At 46.5% G+C, this 18,415-nt stretch overlaps 2 protein-coding genes and 2 pseudogenes across 3 annotated transcripts; 1 reads left to right on the forward strand and 3 right to left on the reverse strand.

Annotated features, from left to right (window-relative positions):
• Positions 1-262: 262 nt before the first annotated feature.
• On the reverse strand, positions 263-3,906 carry LOC144481008 (uncharacterized; annotated as a pseudogene). The gene is made up of 2 exons (XR_013495733.1): positions 3,887-3,906; positions 263-3,318 (listed from the first exon to the last, which is right to left on the reverse strand). The product of XR_013495733.1 is annotated as an uncharacterized LOC144481008 (transcript).
• A 210-nt stretch (positions 3,907-4,116) lies between these two features.
• LOC144480749 (uncharacterized) lies at positions 4,117-18,329 on the forward strand. The gene is made up of 4 exons (XM_078200328.1): positions 4,117-4,224; positions 5,649-7,175; positions 15,680-15,801; positions 16,890-18,329. The coding sequence occupies exons 2-4, from the start codon at positions 5,838-5,840 to the stop codon at positions 17,554-17,556; spliced, it is 2,127 nt and encodes a 708-aa protein (XP_078056454.1). The 5' UTR covers positions 4,117-4,224; positions 5,649-5,837; the 3' UTR covers positions 17,557-18,329.
• Positions 11,443-15,991, reverse strand: LOC144481032 (uncharacterized). Its single transcript, XM_078200676.1, has 2 exons — positions 15,913-15,991; positions 11,443-13,481 (listed from the first exon to the last, which is right to left on the reverse strand). Exon 2 carries the CDS (start codon positions 13,138-13,140, stop codon positions 12,217-12,219), a length of 924 nt encoding a protein of 307 aa, XP_078056802.1. The 5' UTR covers positions 13,141-13,481; positions 15,913-15,991; the 3' UTR covers positions 11,443-12,216.
• LOC144480750 (uncharacterized) overlaps positions 17,974-18,415 on the reverse strand; it is a 112,115-nt pseudogene continuing 111,673 nt past the window's right edge.

Genomic DNA, 18,415 nt, shown 5'->3' on the forward strand with positions numbered 1-18,415 from the left:
GCAACATCCTGGTAAATCTTTTCTGTACCCTCTCCAAAGCCTCCATATCCTTCTGGTAGCGTGGCGAACAGAATTGAACACTATATTCCAAGTGCAGCCTAACTAAGGTTCTATAAAGCTGCAACATAATTTGCCAATTTTTAAACTCAATACCCCGGCCGATGAAGGTAAACATGCTGTATGCCTTCTTGACTACCTTCTCCACCTGCATTGCCACTTTCAGTGACCTGTGTACCTGTACACCCAGATCCCTTTGCCTATCAATACTCTTAAAGGTTCTGCCATTTACTGTATATTTCCTATGTATATTAGACCTTCCAAAATGCATTACCTCACATTTGTCTGGATTAAACTCCATCTGCCATTTCTCCACCCAAGTCTCCAACTGATCTATATCCTGCTGTATCCTCTGATGGTCCTCATTGCTATCCGCAAATCCACCAACCTTTGTGTCGTTCGCAAACTTACCAATCAATCCAGTTACATTTTCCTCCAAATCATTTACATATATTAGAAACAGCAAAGGTCCCAGCACTGATCCCTGAGGAACGCCACTTGTCACAGCCCTCCATTCAGAAATGCACCCTTCCACTGCTACCCTCTGTCTTCTTTGACCACGCCAGTTTTGTACCCACCTTGCCAGCTCACCTCTGATCCCATGCGACTTCACCTTCTGCACCAGTCTGCCATGAGGGACCTTGTCAAAGGCCTGACTGAAGTCCATGTAGACAACATCCACTGCCCTACCCTCATCAATCATCTTCGTCACTTCCCCGAAATACTCGATCAAGTTCGTGAGACATGACCTCCCCTTCACAAAACCATGTTGCCTCTCACTAATACGTCCACTTATTTCCAAGTGGGAATAAATCCTGTCTCGAAGAATCCTCTCCAATAATTTCCCTATCACTGATGTAAGGCTCACCGGCCTGTAATTACCCGGATTATTCTTGCTACCCTTCTTAAACAAAGGAACAACATTGGCTTTTCTCCAATCCTCTGGGACCTCCCCGGTAGCCAATGAGGATACAAAGATTTCTAATTTACTATCCATCTTTATATTTCTAGCTGCCTTTCTCTCGTACTCCAATTCTTCTCCTTATTTAATCTTTTTATCATTCTTTGCTGTTTATATTCTGTCTAGTTTTCTGACCTGCCACCCATCTTTGTGCAATTGTTTACTTTTTTCTTTAAGTTTTATACTATCTTTAACTTTTTTAGTGAACCACGGATGGTGGATCCTCCCCTTGGAATTTTTCTTCTTCACTGGAATGTATCTGTTCTGGGTTTTCTGAAATAACCCTTTCAAATCTGCCACTGCACCTCTATTGACCTGTTCCTTAACCTCATTTGCCAGTTCACTTACATTGAACATAGTTCGGTCCTCGATGTGATTAACAGGAAAGTCCAATCACTGTGGTTAGTTGTAAACTCGCTGGTGACTCAGCAGTGTGGATGACCGAGTGAATCTCTTCCAAAACTCAGGGCAGTTAAATGGTTTCTCCCCAATGTGATCAGCTCAGAAGACTGAGTGAATCCCTTCCCACACTCAGAGTGGGTGAATGGCCTTCCCCCAGTGTGAGTGCGCCACTGAGTTTCCAGCTCTGACGGGTAACTGAGTCTCTCCTCACAGTCTCACATTTCCATGGTCTCTCGCTAATGTGACTGTGGTTGTAAACGGTGCTGTTTCCTTCCAGGTTCAAAAATCTCTGCTTTTCATGTTACGATAAATTGTGTGGCTCCATCCAATCCTGATCTGATGTTTTGTGTGAGTTTCCTGACCCCAAATCCTTCATTCTCAGACCAACAATATTAACACCTACAGCAGGGCTGGAGTCACTTTTCAATTCAGCAGAAACAGACCCAAATGAACATGGTTCAGTCTGAATATGATTCACAGCAAAATTCAATCACAATAGTTCCTTGTGAATTCGCTGGTGTTTCAGCAGATTTGATGACTGACTGAATCCCTTCCCACACACAGAGCAAGTGAACGGCTTCTCCCCAGTGTGAACTCGTTGGTGACCCTGCAACGTGTGTGAGTGAGCAAAGTCCTTCCCACATTGGGAACAAGTGAACATCCTCTCCCCAGTGTGAATCCGTTGGTGTATTGCTAGGTTGGATGATTGACTGAATCCCTTCCCACACTGGGAACAGATGAATGGTCTCTCCCCAGTGTGAACTCGCTGATGTGTCCACAGATTGCCTGAGTGTGCAAATCCCTTCCCACACTGGGAGCAGCTGAAAGGCTTCTCCCCAGTGTGAGTTCGCTGGTGTGCCAGCAGGTGAGATGAGTCAGTGAATCGCTTCCCACACTGGGAGCAAGTTAACGGCCTCTCCCCAGTGTGAACTCGCAGGTGTATCAGGAGGTTGGATGAGCGAGCAAATCCCTTCCCACACTGGGAGCAAGTGAATGGCTTTTCCCCAGTGTGAACTCGCTGGTGTAATGATAGGTTAGATGACTGACTGAATGCCTTCCCACAAACAGAACAGCTGAATGGTCTCTCCCCAGTGTGGGTCCTCTGGTGTATGTGTAAGCTGGATGACTGAGTGAATCCCTTCCCACACTGGGAGCAGATGAACGGCCTCTCCCCAGTGTGAATTCGCTGGTGTGTCAGCAGGTTGGCTGAGAGCGCGAATCTCTTCCCACATTGAGAACAGCTGAATGGCCTCTCCCCATTGTGAACGTGCTGGTGTTTTGTTAGCATGGATGATGCTTTGAAGCCCTTCCCACACACAGCGCAAGTGAATGGTCTGTCCTCACTGTGAATTCGCTGGTGTTTTGCTAGGTTTGATGATTGATTGAATCCCTTCCCACACACAGAGCAGGTGAATGGTTTCTCCCCCGTGTGAGTTCACTTGTGCAATGCTAGGCTGAATGACCGATTGAATGCCTTCCCACACAGAGAGCAGGTGAATGGCCTCTCCTCAGTGTGAGTCCTCTGGTGTATATGTAAACTGGATGACTGAGTGAATCCTTTCCCACAGTGGGAGCAGGTGAATGGCCTCTCCCCTGTGTGACTACGTTGATGAATTTCCAGCAAGGATGGGGATTTGAATCCCTTCTCACAGTCCCCACATTTCCACAGTTTCTCTCTGTTGTGACTGCAATTATGTTCCGAAAGGTCAGATGATTGGCTGAAGTCTTGTCCACACACAGAACATGTGTACAGTTTCTCTCCACTGTGAATAGTGCTATTTTCTTCCATGTTCAAAATGCAATGATATTCAGGGTACAATAAATTGGCCGACTCCATAAGGTGCTGATACCAGGCTTGGTTTCAGTTTCCAAACTGCAAATCCTCCTCTTCTAATACCCTGTGAAATTGAATTAAAACAGAAAAAGGGAGTGAGAGAGAACCCACAAAAACACAAAGGCAGGTTGTGAAATTGAGCTGAATGAACCTGGTAATTTGTGGGGACAGCACTAGGAAAAAGTGACCATGAAAACTGCTGGATTGTCAAAACACCCAATTGATTTCCTAATGTCCTTCAGGGAAGGGAACCTGCCATCCAGTCTGGGCACTATGGGAAAAGACAGAGAGAAATAGGAGAGATCGGGAATGAAGGAGAGGGATTTTATACATCTACAACTCAATGAGAACATTGATAGAATCTCCCAAACCCTCAACTTCCACCACCTCGAAGGACCAAGATAGCAGGTAAATGTGAGCATCATCAACTCCAAGTTCCCCTCCAACTCATATCTTGACTTGTCTGACATCCAGTACTAAAAAACAGAAATTTATTTCAAAAAATACTGGGAAAACTGAACCCATTGTGTTCAGTCCCCACTACATTTCCGGGGTTTGGGTTTGAACAACATGTTTACAAAGCCTCTCCACCCACCCGCCACATTTATCATTCCCCGCGCGCCGCTCTCTACCTCGTATTGATCTCGCTTCCAAATTAAAACCGTCCGCCTCTCCGTCGCCATTACCGGCACTGCGCATGCTTCAGGTCCCGCCCTTTATTCACTCCGATTGGTTGGAGGACCAGCCGCTCCCGCTCGGTCCTCCAGCCACGCCCCCTCTTCCTATTGGCCCGGAGCTGCCGTCAATCAGCCCCCGGGCATTGTGATGTGGAGCATGCGCAGTGTGTGTATGCAGCCAGTGAGTAAGTGCCGGGTGAGCGGGAAGGATGGCGTCGGAGGGAAAGGTTTAGAAATCAGTGGTGTCGGCCACAAAAACCAGAACAGAGGCGGTCGTGTTAAATATCAAGCGGGTGAGTAACGTCTGAGAGCGGAAGGGAGCTGGAGCCGGTGGGTGTGTGCCGATGTTTCAGATAATCCTCGATAGAGGCCGCAATCCCGGAATGAGAAGCAGCCGGTTCCACGGTTGGAAGACCCGGATACCGACCGCCATCTTTGTAGGAGGCAATGTGTAGAAAAGCGCATGCGTAGCGCCATCTTTATCAGTAGCAGTGCAGCAGCGCGCGTGCGCAGTGCTCCCTTCAGCAGGCGGACTGAGTGATGGATTTTGGAAACTCTTTTACAAGGGGATGGTTTACACACAGCAAACTCAAATCAAGAGAATTATTTGTCTCTTCTGAATGGAATTAGCAGTCAGAATGTTTGTTGATCTATCTAATACTGGGAACCATGAACACACAAACTTCTTATTGTTGTGTTCTCTACCTGAAGGCTGGTCTGACCAAAGTGTCAGGATCTCCGCCATGGGTCGGGCAAAGAGGCAGAACCCAAATTCACCCCAGCCAGAATGGGGATTGAACCCCGTGCTGTCGGCACCAATCTGATCCACACCGGCCAGCTAGACCCCACAAGGAACCAGGCTGCAGAAACTTTTATATCCGCTACCCGTGGAGCCATGAATAGTGATGGGAGAGGCTCCAAATTGTTTCCATCATATGACTGACCAGGAATCTCTCCCGCTCTTATTGTCTATCATTGGTGTATGTTTGAAGGGCAGCACGGTGGCACAGTGGTTAGCACTGCTGCCTCACAGCGGCAGGGATCCAGGTTCGATTCCCGGCCCAGGTCACTGTCTGTGTGGAGTTTGCACATTCTCAGTGTGTCTGCGTGGGTTTCCTCTGGGTGCTCTGGTTTCCTCCCACAGTCCAAAGATGTGCAAGTTAGGTGCATTGGCCATGCTAAATTGCCCTTTAGTATCAGGGGGACTAGCCTGGGTCAATGCCTGGGGATAGGGCAAGGGCGGGATTGTGGTCGGTGCAGACACGATGGGCCGAATGGCCTCGTTCTGCACTGTAGTGATTCTATGAATGATTTACAGTTTGGCCACATTATGAACACACCTTCCTTGGCCATGTACTCTGAGTGGGACTGGAAACCAGAGCTTCTGACTCAGAAGAAGGGTAACTCCCCACTGCACCACATCTTCACAGTGCACAATCCAGACTAATAAATCCAACAGGAAAACAGGAGACATTTCTTTTCACAAACAGTTGTTAAAATGTGGAACTGACTGGAAGTAGTTGAGACAGATAACTTAGATTTTTTCAAAAGGAAACTAGATGAGAATGAGAGAAAAGAGAAGCTGAAAGGCTGAGACGAGGTTAGCAGAATGGGAGGAGACTCGTGTGGAGTAGAAACTCCGTACAGACTAGATTGCCCGAATGGCCTGTTTGTGTATTATATAGTCGATGTAATTCTTCGTGAAATTATTTTGCAGGGTAATGGAAGAGGAGGATTTGCAGTCAGGAAAAACAAACCAAACTTCGTGTCACAATTGGAAAGTCAATTAATCAGGATGTGAAGATTTGTACATCTGAAGGGATTTAATTGACTGTCTCAGCAGGAAGCTGGTGAGAGTCTGTAAACCTGCTCCTCCTGTGGGGAGGGATTGATACAGCTGGAAAACATGATGACACGACAGCGAACTCGCCATAGTGAGAGTTCATTCACCTGCTCCATGTGTGGAAAGAAATTCATGTGTTCGTCCAACCTGCTGGCTCACCAACTCGATCACATTGATGAGGAGCCTCTTCAAAGCTCTGACTCTGGGGACAGCGTTAAAAACTCTGAGGAACTGGCCCAACACCAGCTCCTTCACACTGACGAGAGACCGTTCAGCTGCTCCCACTGCTGGAAGAGGTTCAGCCAGTCCTCCCGCCTTGCAGAGCACCAGCTCCTTCACACACACGAGAGACCGTTCAGCTGCTCCCACTGCGGGGAGTCATTCAGCGACTCAGTGCATCTCACTGAGCACCAACAAGTTCACACCAAGGACAGGCCATTCAGCTGCTCCCAGTGTGGGAAGAGATTCACTCAGTCCTCCCACTACACTGAGCACCAGCTCATTCACTCTGATGAGAGAAGTTTTAAATGCTCAGAGTGTGAGAAGACCTTTCAAACAAACAATAGTCTCCTGAGACACCAGTGCACTCACAGTGGGGAGAGGCCGTTCCCGTGCTCTGTGTGTGGGAAGAGATTCAATCATTCATTCCACCTTCTGAGGCACAAACTTGTTCACACGGGGGAGAAACCATTCACCTGCTCCGAGTGTGGGAATGGATACACTCGCTCATCTCATCTTGTGATACACCAACGAATTCACACCGGAGAAAGGCTGTTCACCTGCTCCGAGTGTGGGAGGGGATTCACTCGTTCAACACACCTTGTGATGCACAAGCGGATTCACATTGGGGAGAGGCCATTCTCTTGCTCTGTGTGTGGGAAGAGATTCACTCAGTCATCCGCCCTGCGCACACACAAGCGAGTTCACACCGGGGAGAGGCCGTTCACCTGCTTTGTGTGTGGGAAGAGTTTCCCTCGTTTGTCCCATGTTGTGATACACGAGCGGGTTCACACCGGGGAGAGGCCGTACATTTGTCATGTGTGCGGGAGGGCCTTTACTTGTTTACACCACATGCAGAAACACCAGCTTGTTCACACCGGGGAGAAGGCCTTCATCTGCTCCGTGTGTGGGAAGCGTTTCCCTGAGTCCTCCAGCCTCCAGAGACACGAACGCATCCACACTGGGGAGAAGCCCTTCACCTGCTGTGTGTGTGGGAAGGGATTTGTTCAGTCGTTCGACCTGGTTAAACACCGGCGAGTTCACACCAGGAAGAAGCTGCTCACCTGCTCTGTGTGTGAGAAGAGATTTACTCGGACATCCCGCCTGCTGAAACACCAGAAACTTCACATCTTGCCGACAAAGCTGGACTCTGCTGTTGCTGCTGAGAATCACACCCAGGACTGAACCTTTTCTCCTTTCTAACTCGAGATTATTTCAGTCTCATACCTTCAGTTACTCTCATGGACAAGTCCCAGCTCCCCATACCTACCAGAGTGTCTCTCCCAGCCTCGAGATCCAGGGAAGGTTTCAGTAACATTGCTGGGATCAATGAACACAAAACACAGTTTGTGAATCACTTTCAGCTACTGGGCTCAGTGTGTGTCTCACAGGATCTCACTCACCTTCAATATGTGACTGGAATGTCCAGTTCTGGTCGCCGCACTACCAGAAGGACGTGGAGGCGTTAGAGAGAGTGCAGAGAAGGTTTACCAGGATGTTGCCTGGTATGGAGGGTCTTAGCTATGAGGAGAGATTGGGTAGACTGGGGTTGTTCTCCTTGGAAAGACGGAGAATGAGGGGAGATCTAATAGAGGTGTACAAGATTATGAAGGGTATAGATAGGGTGAACAATGGGAAGCTTTTTCCCAGGTCGGAGGTGACGATCACGAGGGGTCACGGGCTCAAGCTGAGAGGGGCAAAGTATAACTCAGATATCAGAGGGACGTTTTTTACACAGAGGGTGGTGGGGGCCTGGAATGCGCTGCCAAGTAGGGTGGTGGAGGCAGGCACGCTGACATCGTTTAAGACTTACCTGGATAGTCACATGAGCAGCCTGGGAATGGAGGGATACAAACGATTGGTCTAGTTGGACCAAGGAGCGGCACAGGCTTGGAGGGCCGAAGGGCCTGTTTCCTGTGCTGTACTGTTCTTTGTTCATGTCTGCAAACCAGGTTTAAACTGAATTTGATTTGATTTATTATAGTCACATGTATTAGTATTGTTTCTTGCACGCTATACAGACAAAGCATACCGTACATAGAGTACATAGGGGGAAAGGGATGATTTGATTTATTGTCACATGTATTGGGATACAGTGAAAAGTATTGTTTCTTGTGAACTATACAGACAAACATCCTGTTCATAAAGTACAAAGGGGAGAAGGAAAGGAGAGGATGTAGAATATAGTATTATAGTCATAGCTAGGGTGTGGAGAAAGATCAGCTTAATACGTGATAGGACCATTCAGAAGTTTGATGGCAGCAGGGAAAAAGCTGTTCTTGACTCGGTTGGTACATGACCTCAGACTTTTGTACGTGACCTCAGACTTTTGTATCTTTTTCCTGATGGAAGAAGCTGGAAGAGAGAATGTTCGGGGTGCGTGGGGTCCTTGATTATGCTGGCTGCTTTTCTGAGGCAGTGGGAAGTGTAGACAGAGTCAATGGATGGGAGGCTGATTTGCGTGATGGACTGGGCTACATTCCCAACTCTTTGTGGTTCCTTGTGGTTTTGGTCAGAGTAGGAGCCATACCAAGCTGTGATATAACCAGGAAGAATGCTTTCTATGGTGCATCTGTAAAAATTGATGAGAGTCGTAGCCTTTTAGATCAGAGCTGAGGAGAAGGGAGTTCTGAATCGACTGTATTATCTCTGTTCTCCAGATCGAATTCCTATTTTAAAAATGTAATGGTATTTTATTCAAGAAACACACTCACAGCCCAAAGACTTAACTGCTGTGTAACTTACGTCAAAGATTCATAAAATTAAAGATACAAACAATGGAAATATGTGACAATCCTGTAATAACAATAAACAAATTGATCAGGTAACAGGAAAGTGGTGGACATGATATTAAAAGAAGGAACATTGAATTAAAGTTACAGACCAATACACCATTCCTATGTTACAGGCTTTGAAATGCATATAAATTTTATCATTTCAGTACTTCGTTGAGCACTGGAACCATGTGAGGAATTACTCTGTCTGTATTATTGCAGTGCAGTTAATAAAGTCAGTAAAAGACAATCCGTTGTTGGGAATTTGATTATCTGGTGTTTGAAACCACAAGATTCAATATTTAGAGTCAACAAGATGAACAAGGAAACACATCAGGGCCCAAAACTCCAGCTGGATATTCACAGGAGAAAGTCTGTTATTTAATACCTCAAGTGGACAGAAGAAAGATCTCAACTAAAAACCCTCCAATCATTTGTAAACATGTTTCAAATGCTGAGAGATTTCAACAGTGAGTTTCCATCACATTGAAGTCAATGGAAGGTGAGAGATGGTTAAAGGTTCCAGACAGAAATGTAACTTGATGTTTCCATTGCCTTACATTGGTAGATTCAGGAATTCACACTAACATTTTAAATCTGTACTATTTTCAGACTGGAAACTTAAACCTGCCGTTTCACTCAGTCAGGAACAGATCCCAGCTTTACACCAATTTCTGATTTGACAGCATGTTTCCAGCAATCACCGTTCTTCTTCTTGACTCTAAACACAGTTGTAAAGGAGCTTTTGTTCCATGTCTAGGAGCTCTGATCCATGGAAAAGAGCGGCTGGGTCACATTTCTTACACACCTCAGGATTCACCCACACGTCCAATCCTAACTGCAGCATTAGCCAAATCCAACTCCTGCACCCATTTGTGAACTCACTGGTGTCTCAGTAGGTTGGATGATGCAGCGAGTCCCTTTCCCACACACAGAGCAGGCGAATGCACCCTCCTCAGTGTGAACTTGCTCATACGCCAGCAGGTCAGATGAGTCAGCAAATTCCTTCCCTCACCTGGAGCATCTGAACAGCCTCTCCCCGAATGAACTTGCTGGTGTGCCGACAGACTGGATAACTGAGTAAATCCATCTCCACACATGGAGAAGGTGAAAGTTCTCTCCTCAGTGTGACTGTGTTGATCATTTCCCAGTTGAAACGGGTAAATGAATCACATCCCTCAATCCCCATATGTCCATGCTTTCTCCATGGTGCTGGTGTCCTTGTGTCTCTCCAGGTTGGATGATCAGTCAAAGGTTCATCCACACACACAACACGTATACAGTCTCTCCTCGCTGTGAATGCTGTGATGTATTTTCAGGCTGTGTAACTGGTTAAAGCTCTTTCCACACTCAGTTCACTGGAACACTCTCACTCGGGTGTGTCTGTGTCTCGGTGCTTTTCCAGTCACACTGATATTTGAAATAGGGCGGCACGGTAGCACAGTGGTTAGCACTGCTGCTTCACAGCTCCAGGGACCTGGGTTCGATTCCCAGCTTGGGTCACTGTCTGTGTGGAGTTTGCACATTCTCCTCATGTCTGCGTGGGTTTCCTCCGGGTGCTCCGGTTTCCTCCCACAGTCCAAAAAACTGCGGGTTAGGTTGATTGGCCAGGTTAAAAATTGCTCCTTAGAGTCCTGAGATGTGTAGGTTAGAGGGATTAGCGGGTAAATATGTGGGGGTAGGGCCTGGGTGGGATTGTGGTCGGTGCAGAGTCGATGGGCCGAATGGCCTCCTTCTGCACTGTAGGGTTTCTATGAAATCTTTTCCCACAGATAGAACAAACAAACATTTCTCCTTCCACATTGAAAGGTTAATGATATTCAGGTCCTGATGAATCGAGTGATTCTGTTAGATCTCAATGTGATGTTTGGCTATAAGTTCCCTCCCTGTAAATCATCCCCTGCTAATACCCTGGGAATAATATTCACAAGAATCATCAATAACCAGCCTCTTGTGCTGTTTGGGTTTCTGTTTCTCTTCCTGTACAATGTAACCCTGCCCTCATGTTCTACAGACATCCATTTCCCAAACACTGATCTGCTCGAGGGGGTTCCACCAACCCAAATGTCTGCCTCTGTACCAGGGTTAAATTCACGGCTGGGTGGCCTTGGAAAGGGAGCACATGGTGTCCACTGCCACTGCCAGGCCTTCCATGACTGGTGGGTTCTTGTGGGGTCGGGGCTGCATCATCAATCCCGGCCCCCCAGTAATGACATTTTAGTCTCATTAGTTACCTTTCACCCTGATTCTGTTTCATGTCACAGAATCATAGAATCCGTACAGTGCATGAGGCCATTCGGCCCATCGAGTCTGCACCGACCACAATCCCACCCAAGCCCTATTCCCGTAACCCCACATATTTACTCTCCTAATCCCCCTGACACTAGGGTCAATTTAGCACAGCCGATCAACCTAACCTGCACATCTTTGGACTGTGGGAGGAAACCAGAACATGCGGAGGAAACCCACACAGACACGGGGAGAACATGCAAACTCCACACAGACAGTGACCCAAGGCCAGAACTGAACCCAGGTCCCTGGCGCTGTGAGGCAGCAGTGCTAACCACTGTGCCGCCCATTCACTTTTGGTTTATATTAAACAACATTTTAATTAATTTTCATACATTTTCTTTGAAGTTCTGTCTTTTTGTTACAATGATGTTTTGAGGAGATTTCACTTGTTAATTAGTTTATTTGTTTTACTGGTATAAAAAACAGAACACAGATCAGAGACCTCACTGACTTCAGCCCAAAGTGGAACCACAGGAAGAGGAGACTCCACAAACATCCCTATTCTCAATGATGGGTCCAGCACATCAAGACTGGGTTTTGCTTTGACTGAGGCCGAGTGTGTTATCACTCCCTTCACTGATTCCCCAGGTGAGGAGAGACGTTCTGGAAGGTCTGGGTCCAAGAGAATAGCTGAAGGTCCGCAACTGAAATGATCCAGACAGTGAGAAAGGAGAAAAAAAATACTCACAAATGGAGCAGTCAGTAACAGGATATCGAATAATCTCCTCTTATCCTGGAGAAATAAAGGACACGACGGTGTGTCTGAAATAATATTAGTTCATTTGACACACATCGGATACTAAACTGCAGCAAGTTATGGAGATTATTAACATCAGCATGAAGAAACCCCAGCTCTCAGGCTGAACATGTTTCAGGCTTGGATGTGATTAATCTGGAATTAAAAGTCAACTGATGACCATGACAATTGTCGGAAAAACCCATCTGGTTCACTAATGTCCTTTAGGGAAGGAAATCTGCCGCCCTTACCTGGTCTGGCCTACATGTGATTCCAGAGCCACAGCAATGTGGTTGACTCTGAGATGGCCTCTGCAATGGAGGGGAATTAGGGATGGGTGATAAATGCTCGGCCCAGTCAGCGACCCTCACGTCCTGTAAAATGAATTTTTAAAGATAACAGCAGAATCCAAATCCTTCTGTCATTTGTGAACTTTCTGGTGTCTCAAAAGGTGGGATGAGTGGATGAATGTCTTCCCACAGTCGGAGCAAAGGAATGGCCTCTCCCCAGTGTGAACTCGCTGGTGTGTCAGAAGATTGGCTGAATAAATGAATCCTTTTCCACACGTGGAGCAGGTGAACGACCTCTTCCCAGTGTGAACTCGCTGGTGTTTCTGGAGGCTGGATGACAGAGTGAATCCTGTCCCACACACTGTACATCTGAATGGCCTCTCCCCAGTGTGAACTCGCTGGTGTGTCAGCAGGTCAGTTGTGGTTCTGTAAGTCTTCTCACACTCAGAGCATTTGAAAAGTCTTTTATCTGTGTGAACCAGTTGGTGTTTAGCGAGGTGAGATGATCGTGCAAATGCCTTCTCACACACAGCGCAGGTGAATGGCCTCTCCCCAGTGTGAACCCGCTGGTGTATCAGCAATTCACTTGTGGTTTTATAACTCTTCTCACATTCAGTACATTTGAAAGGTCTGTTATCAGTGTGAACCAGACGATGTGTAGTGAGGTAGGATAATCGCGTGAATCCCTTCCCACACACAGAGCAGGTGAATGGCCTCTCCCCAGTGTGAGTGCGTTCATGTTCGATGAGGTTCTGTGATCGTATGAAGCCCCTCCCACAGTGAGAGCAACTGAACTGTCTCTCAGTGTGAACAACCTGGTGCGTGACCAGGTCCTCCGAGCTTTTAAAGTTGCTTTCACAGTCCGAGCGGTTTAACAGCCTCTCATCAAGGTGAACTTGCTGGTGTGAAAGCAGGTGGGATGACTGAATGAATCCCTTCCCACACATGGAGCAGGTGAATGGTCTCTCCCCAGTGTGACTGCGTTGATGATTTTTAAGCTGGGAAGGGTAACTGAACCCCTTACCACAATATGCACATTTCCACTGTTTCTCCATGGTGCTGGTGTCCTTGTGTATCTCCAGGTTGGATGATCAGTTGAAGCCTCATCCACACACAGAACACATGATGTTTTCTCTTGGCTGTGACTGTTGTGATGTTTTTTTCAGGCTGTGTAACTGGTTAAAGCTCTTTCCACACTCAGTTCACTGGAACACTCTCACTCGGGTGTGTGTGTGTCTCGGTGCTTTTCCAGTCACACTGATGTTTGCAAAACATTTCTGCTTCCACATTCAAAGGTCGATGATAATCATGTTCTGATGAATGGAACAATTCTGTTGTATTTTTGTGTGATGTTGTGTTTGAGTTTCACATTTGCAAAACTTCCTCTTCTAATACCCTGTAAAAGGAGTTTACAAAAATCATCATTGTAACATGACAGAAATTCAGAACAGATATTTAATTTTCTATTGAATATTCTTTTCCCTTGTTTGTTTCCCCAAATATGTGGTCCAAACAAACTAAAAGAAGAAAAAGATCAGCAACAAAGTACCAACAAGAAGAAAGGTTAGCTTCCTAACTAAACCAGAATGTTGTTTCCAGTGTCTTGAAGTTACTTTGTACCCTGCGATGCTCATCAGTTGTGGAAGGTAGCAAGTGCATCAGTGGACACCACATGCTCCCTCTCCAGGAGAGACTGCAAGGATATGCGACATCCACCCAATTGCTATGGACACTGCTCATTCAGCTTCAACAAATTGTTGTTTGAATCTGGCCCAAGAGCAGGTCCAGGAGAAGATACTCTGATCTTGGTTAAGCTGCATTTGGAGTATTGCATGCATTCCTGGCCACCATACTACCAGAAGGACCTGGAAGCTTTGGAGAGAGTGCAAAGAAGGTTCACCACGATGTTGCCTGGTCTCAAGGATGTTGGCGAGGAGGGGTTGAATAGGATTTTTCGCTGGAAAGACAGAGGCTGACAGGAGACCTGATAGAGGTCTACAAAATTATGAGAGGCATTGACAGGGTGGATAGTCAGAGGTTTTTTTCTTAGGGTGGAATTATCAATTACAAGGGGCACAGGTTCAAGATGAGAAGGGGAATGTTTAAGGGAGATGTGCAGTGGAAGTTTTTCTCACAGAGCGGTAGGTGCCTGGAACGTGCTGCCAAATAGGTGGTGGAAGCAGGCACATTAGCAAAATTTAACAGGAATCTGGATGGGTACTTGAATAGGGAGGAATTAGAAATTATCGCTCAACTATTAATCCAGAAACTCAGCTAATGTTCTGGGGACCCGCGTTCAAATCCTGCCACGGCAGGTGGTGGAATTTGAATTCAACAAAAAATATCTGGAATTAAGAATCTACTGATGACCATGAAACCATTGTCGACTGTCGGAAAAATCCATCTGGTTCACTGATGTCTTTTAGGGAAGGAAATCTGCTGTCCTTTTCTGGTCAGGCCTACATGTGACTCCAGAGCCACAGCAATGTGGTTGACTCTCAACTGCCCTCTGAACAAGGGCAACTAAGGATGGGCAATAAATGCTGGCCAGCCAGTGACACCCATGTCCCACAAATTAATTTTTAAAAATCCCACCCAGGGCCAATTCCCGTAACCGCACACATTTACTTTACTAATTCTCCTGACACTCGGGTCAATTTATCATGGCCAATCAACCTAACCCGCACATCTTTGGACTGTGGGAGGAAACTGGAGCACCCGGAGGAAACCCACACAGACACGGAGAGAATGTGCAAACTCCACACAGAAAGTGACCCAAGGCCAGAATTAAACCTGGGACCCTGGAGCTCTGAGGCAGCAGTGCTAACCACTGTGCCACCGTGCTGCCCAAAGGGATACAGACCGAGCAAAGGCAGAAGGTTTTTTGTAAATTAGGGTATCAAGATTGGCATAGACTTGGAGGATCAAAGGGTTTGTTCCTGTGCTGTACTTTTCTTTGTTCTCCCCAACTTCCCCCCACACAGCCAAAGACTAGGAGGTTGGGGCGAAAGTGTTAACAAAGGTTGCGGAGCAGCTCCTTCAGGTAACTATACAGGGCTGCAACATCTCACACTGAATATAGAATCCCGACAGTGCAGAATGTGCCATTTCACCCATTGAGTATGCAATGACTCTCTGACAGAGCATCTTATCCAGGTGTTCTTCCTCACCCTATCCTGGTAACCTCACAATTTCCCATTTAACCTGCACGTCTTGGGACACTAAGAGGCAATTTAACATGGGCAATCCACATCTTTGGGCTATAATATAATATTAATATAATGTAAACATGGCCCATGGACTCCTTTGGGCTGCAAACATCAGCTGCAGCCTGGGAGTGGGTGAAGCTGTTTAAAATCTGTTAACACAGTAAGAAGTTTAACAACACCAGGTTAAAGTCCAACAGGTTTATTTGGTAGCAAAAGCCACACAAGCTTTCAGAGCTCCGAAAGCTTGTGTGGCTTTTGCTGCCAAATAAACCTGTTGGACTTTAACCTGGTGTTGTTAAACTTCTTACTGTGTTTACCCCAGTCCAACGCCGGCATCTCCACATCATAAAATCTGTTAACTCAGCTATGTTTCACCGGGCACTAGGACCCAGTTGGGAACAGAGACCCTGAGGCCCCGTCCACTCTGTTACGTCACCTGAACGAAGAGGCATGCGCACTCCTCGGCTATGAACCAAGATGGCGGCCAGTAACCGGGGCTTCGTTTCGGTAAAAAGACCCGGAGCTGCAAACGCGGCACCTTCAGGTTCGTCTAGGGGGTGAGAGCATTCACCCGGTGTTTACAAACTCTTCCCAACCAGAATCGCCTCCGTTACTCACTCCAGGTTTCCGCATCCTTACCGACTGCCTGTTAACCAAAGAAACGTCTTTGTCTCAGGAGACATCACTCATACTGCGCATGCTCCAACTGGATGAGCATTGGGCCTGCGCACTACTCTCCTGCAGTGTCGAAAGGGGACTTTCAGCACCGCGGGGAATGCTGGGTATAAAGCCCGCCATTGACAATCCCAATGAGTGAGTAGTGATTATTTTTGCTGTGTTGTGGAGATTGTGGCGGGTGGGGAAACCGATAAAATTAGGAACAAAATCATAAATTACACCAAGTGTACAGACCCTTAATTATCAACCAGAAAGAAGGAAAATGGGGATTGCTGAAAGACTGTCCTTTTAGGTATTGAAAATATATTTATAATGAGAAGAAAATCAATCTGTGCAGCTTTAGTGAATATCGATATGCAAAGAGTAAGATGAAAGACTTTTAATCACCTCAAACACTTGGCATAGAACTGTCTGAAACTCAAAACAGAAGCTTCAGGAAATCAATGATAAAATGAGCATTTATAAATATGTAAATATATATATCTATATAGATATATATAAATGAGCATTTACACCGTTGACAGAAGACATTTTTAAATGTAAATTATTTACACTCAATCATTTTTGTATTCATTTGTGGGACATGGTTGCCAGCATTTCTTGCCCATCTCTAGTTGCCCTTGGTGGGCACTTAAGATTCAACCACATTGCTGTGGCTTTGGTATCACATGTTTTAATGACAATGTTACAATCCATAATTATCCATGTGGCAGAATGTATCCCATCAGTGACTGGTTCTCTATTCTGAATTTCTGAGCTGAACTGACAGTGATGACATTTGCAAACTTCTTTTACAGGATATTAAAAGGGAAAAACTTGCCATAAGAAATCTCAAACCAAACTTCACACCAAGATCAGACAGAGTCACTCAATTTTATAGGATGGGGTAAACCATCACCCATTTTACCATCCCTGTGACTGGAAAAGCACCGAGACACCGACACCATGGGGAAACCGTGGAAATGTAAGGATTGTGGAAAGGGATTCAGGTCCCCATCTGAGTTGGAAATTCATCGACGCAGTCACACCGGGGAAAGACCATTCACCTGCTCTCAGTGTGGGAAGAGATTTACTAATGCATCCGACCTGCTTACACACCAGCGAGTTCACAGCGGAGAGAGGCCATTCACCTGCTCTGTGTGTGGGAAGAAATTCAGCATTTCATCCAACCTAGTGAGACATCATCGAGTTCACACAGGGATGAGACCATTCAGCTGCTCAGTGTGTGGAAAAAGATGCAGAGATTCATCCACCCTGCTGGCACACCAGCAGGTTCACACCAAGGAGAGGCAATTCATCTGCTCTGACTGTGGGAAGAGATTCACTCGGTCCTCCAGTCTGCAGAGGCACCATCGAGTTCACACTGGGGAGAGACCACTCACCTGCTCAGAGTGTGGGATAGGATTCAGAGATTCACCTGACCTGCTGGCACATCAGCGAGTTCACACTGGAGAGAGGCCGTTCATCTGCTCCGTGTGTGGAAAAGGATTCGGAGATTCCTCCACCCTGCTGACACACCAGCGAGTTCACACTGGGGAGAGGCCGTTCACCTGCTCCAACTGTGGGAAGGGATTCACTCAGTGAGCCAACCTGCTGAGACATCAGCAAATTCACAGCAGGGACAGGGAGAGGCCTTTCATCTGCTCGGAGTGTGAGATGGGATTCTATGAGTTATCTACCCTGCTGACACACCAGCGGGTTCACACTGGGGAGAAGCCATTTATCTGCTCTGTGTGTGGGAAGGGATTCAATCGGTCATCCAACCTGCTCACACACCAGCGAGTTCACACTGGGGAGAGACCATTTACCTGCTCTGTGTGTGGGAAGGGATTCACTCGGTCATCCCACCTGCTGAGACACCAGCGAGTTCACAAGTGATGACTGGGATTGGATTCTGCTGTTATTGCCGCTGTTAATCACATCCAGGACTGAACCATGTTCATTCTGACAGTTGGTGAAGTGGGAGGGTCGGAGGGTTTCTTGCTGCTGGACTGGCCGGTCTCAATTTTCATTCCAGTGGCTGATTCCCTTTGAGCGAGGGCACATTTCCACTGAAATGATCCACAAAAGCAGGTGTCAGATGAGACTGAGATGAGGAAAAAAATTCTTAACTCAAAGGGTAGTGAACTTGTGGAATTCTCTACCACAGAAGGCTGTGGAATCCAAGTCACTGAATATATTCAAGGAAGAGATAGATTTTGTTTTAGATTTTAATGGCTTCAAGCGGTATGGGGAGAATATGGCATTGAGATCGAGGATCAGCCATGATCATATTGAATGGTGGAGCAGACTCAAATGGCCTGCTCTTAATTTCTTATAGTACATTAATTTTATCCTGAATAATAAATAGTCTTTTTCCTACCACTACAGGTGTCTTGTCGTTCATCCATCCTCGTTCTGAGGATTGGCTGCACTCTAAACAGTTTTTCTTCACTGATTTCTC

Source organism: Mustelus asterias, chromosome 30 (genome assembly GCF_964213995.1).
Source record: "Mustelus asterias chromosome 30, sMusAst1.hap1.1, whole genome shotgun sequence".
In the NCBI taxonomy this organism is placed as follows: Eukaryota; Metazoa; Chordata; class Chondrichthyes; order Carcharhiniformes; family Triakidae; genus Mustelus; species Mustelus asterias.

What these genes read in the sequence shown, in the direction of transcription:
- LOC144480749 (XM_078200328.1), top strand. Translation starts at nt 5,838, where the DNA reads ATGATGACACGACAGCGAACTCGCCATAGTGAGAGTTCATTCACCTGC. An exon ending in CTGAGAATCACACCCAGGAC is followed by an intron (nt 7,176 to 15,679) that starts TGAACCTTTTCT and finishes ACCGGGCACTAG; the next exon opens with GACCCAGTTGGGAACAGAGA. An exon ending in GTAACCGGGGCTTCGTTTCG is followed by an intron (nt 15,802 to 16,889) that starts GTAAAAAGACCC and finishes ACCATCCCTGTG; the next exon opens with ACTGGAAAAGCACCGAGACA.
- LOC144481032 (XM_078200676.1), bottom strand. Translation starts at nt 13,140, where the DNA reads ATGGAGAAACAGTGGAAATGTGCATATTGTGGTAAGGGGTTCAGTTAC.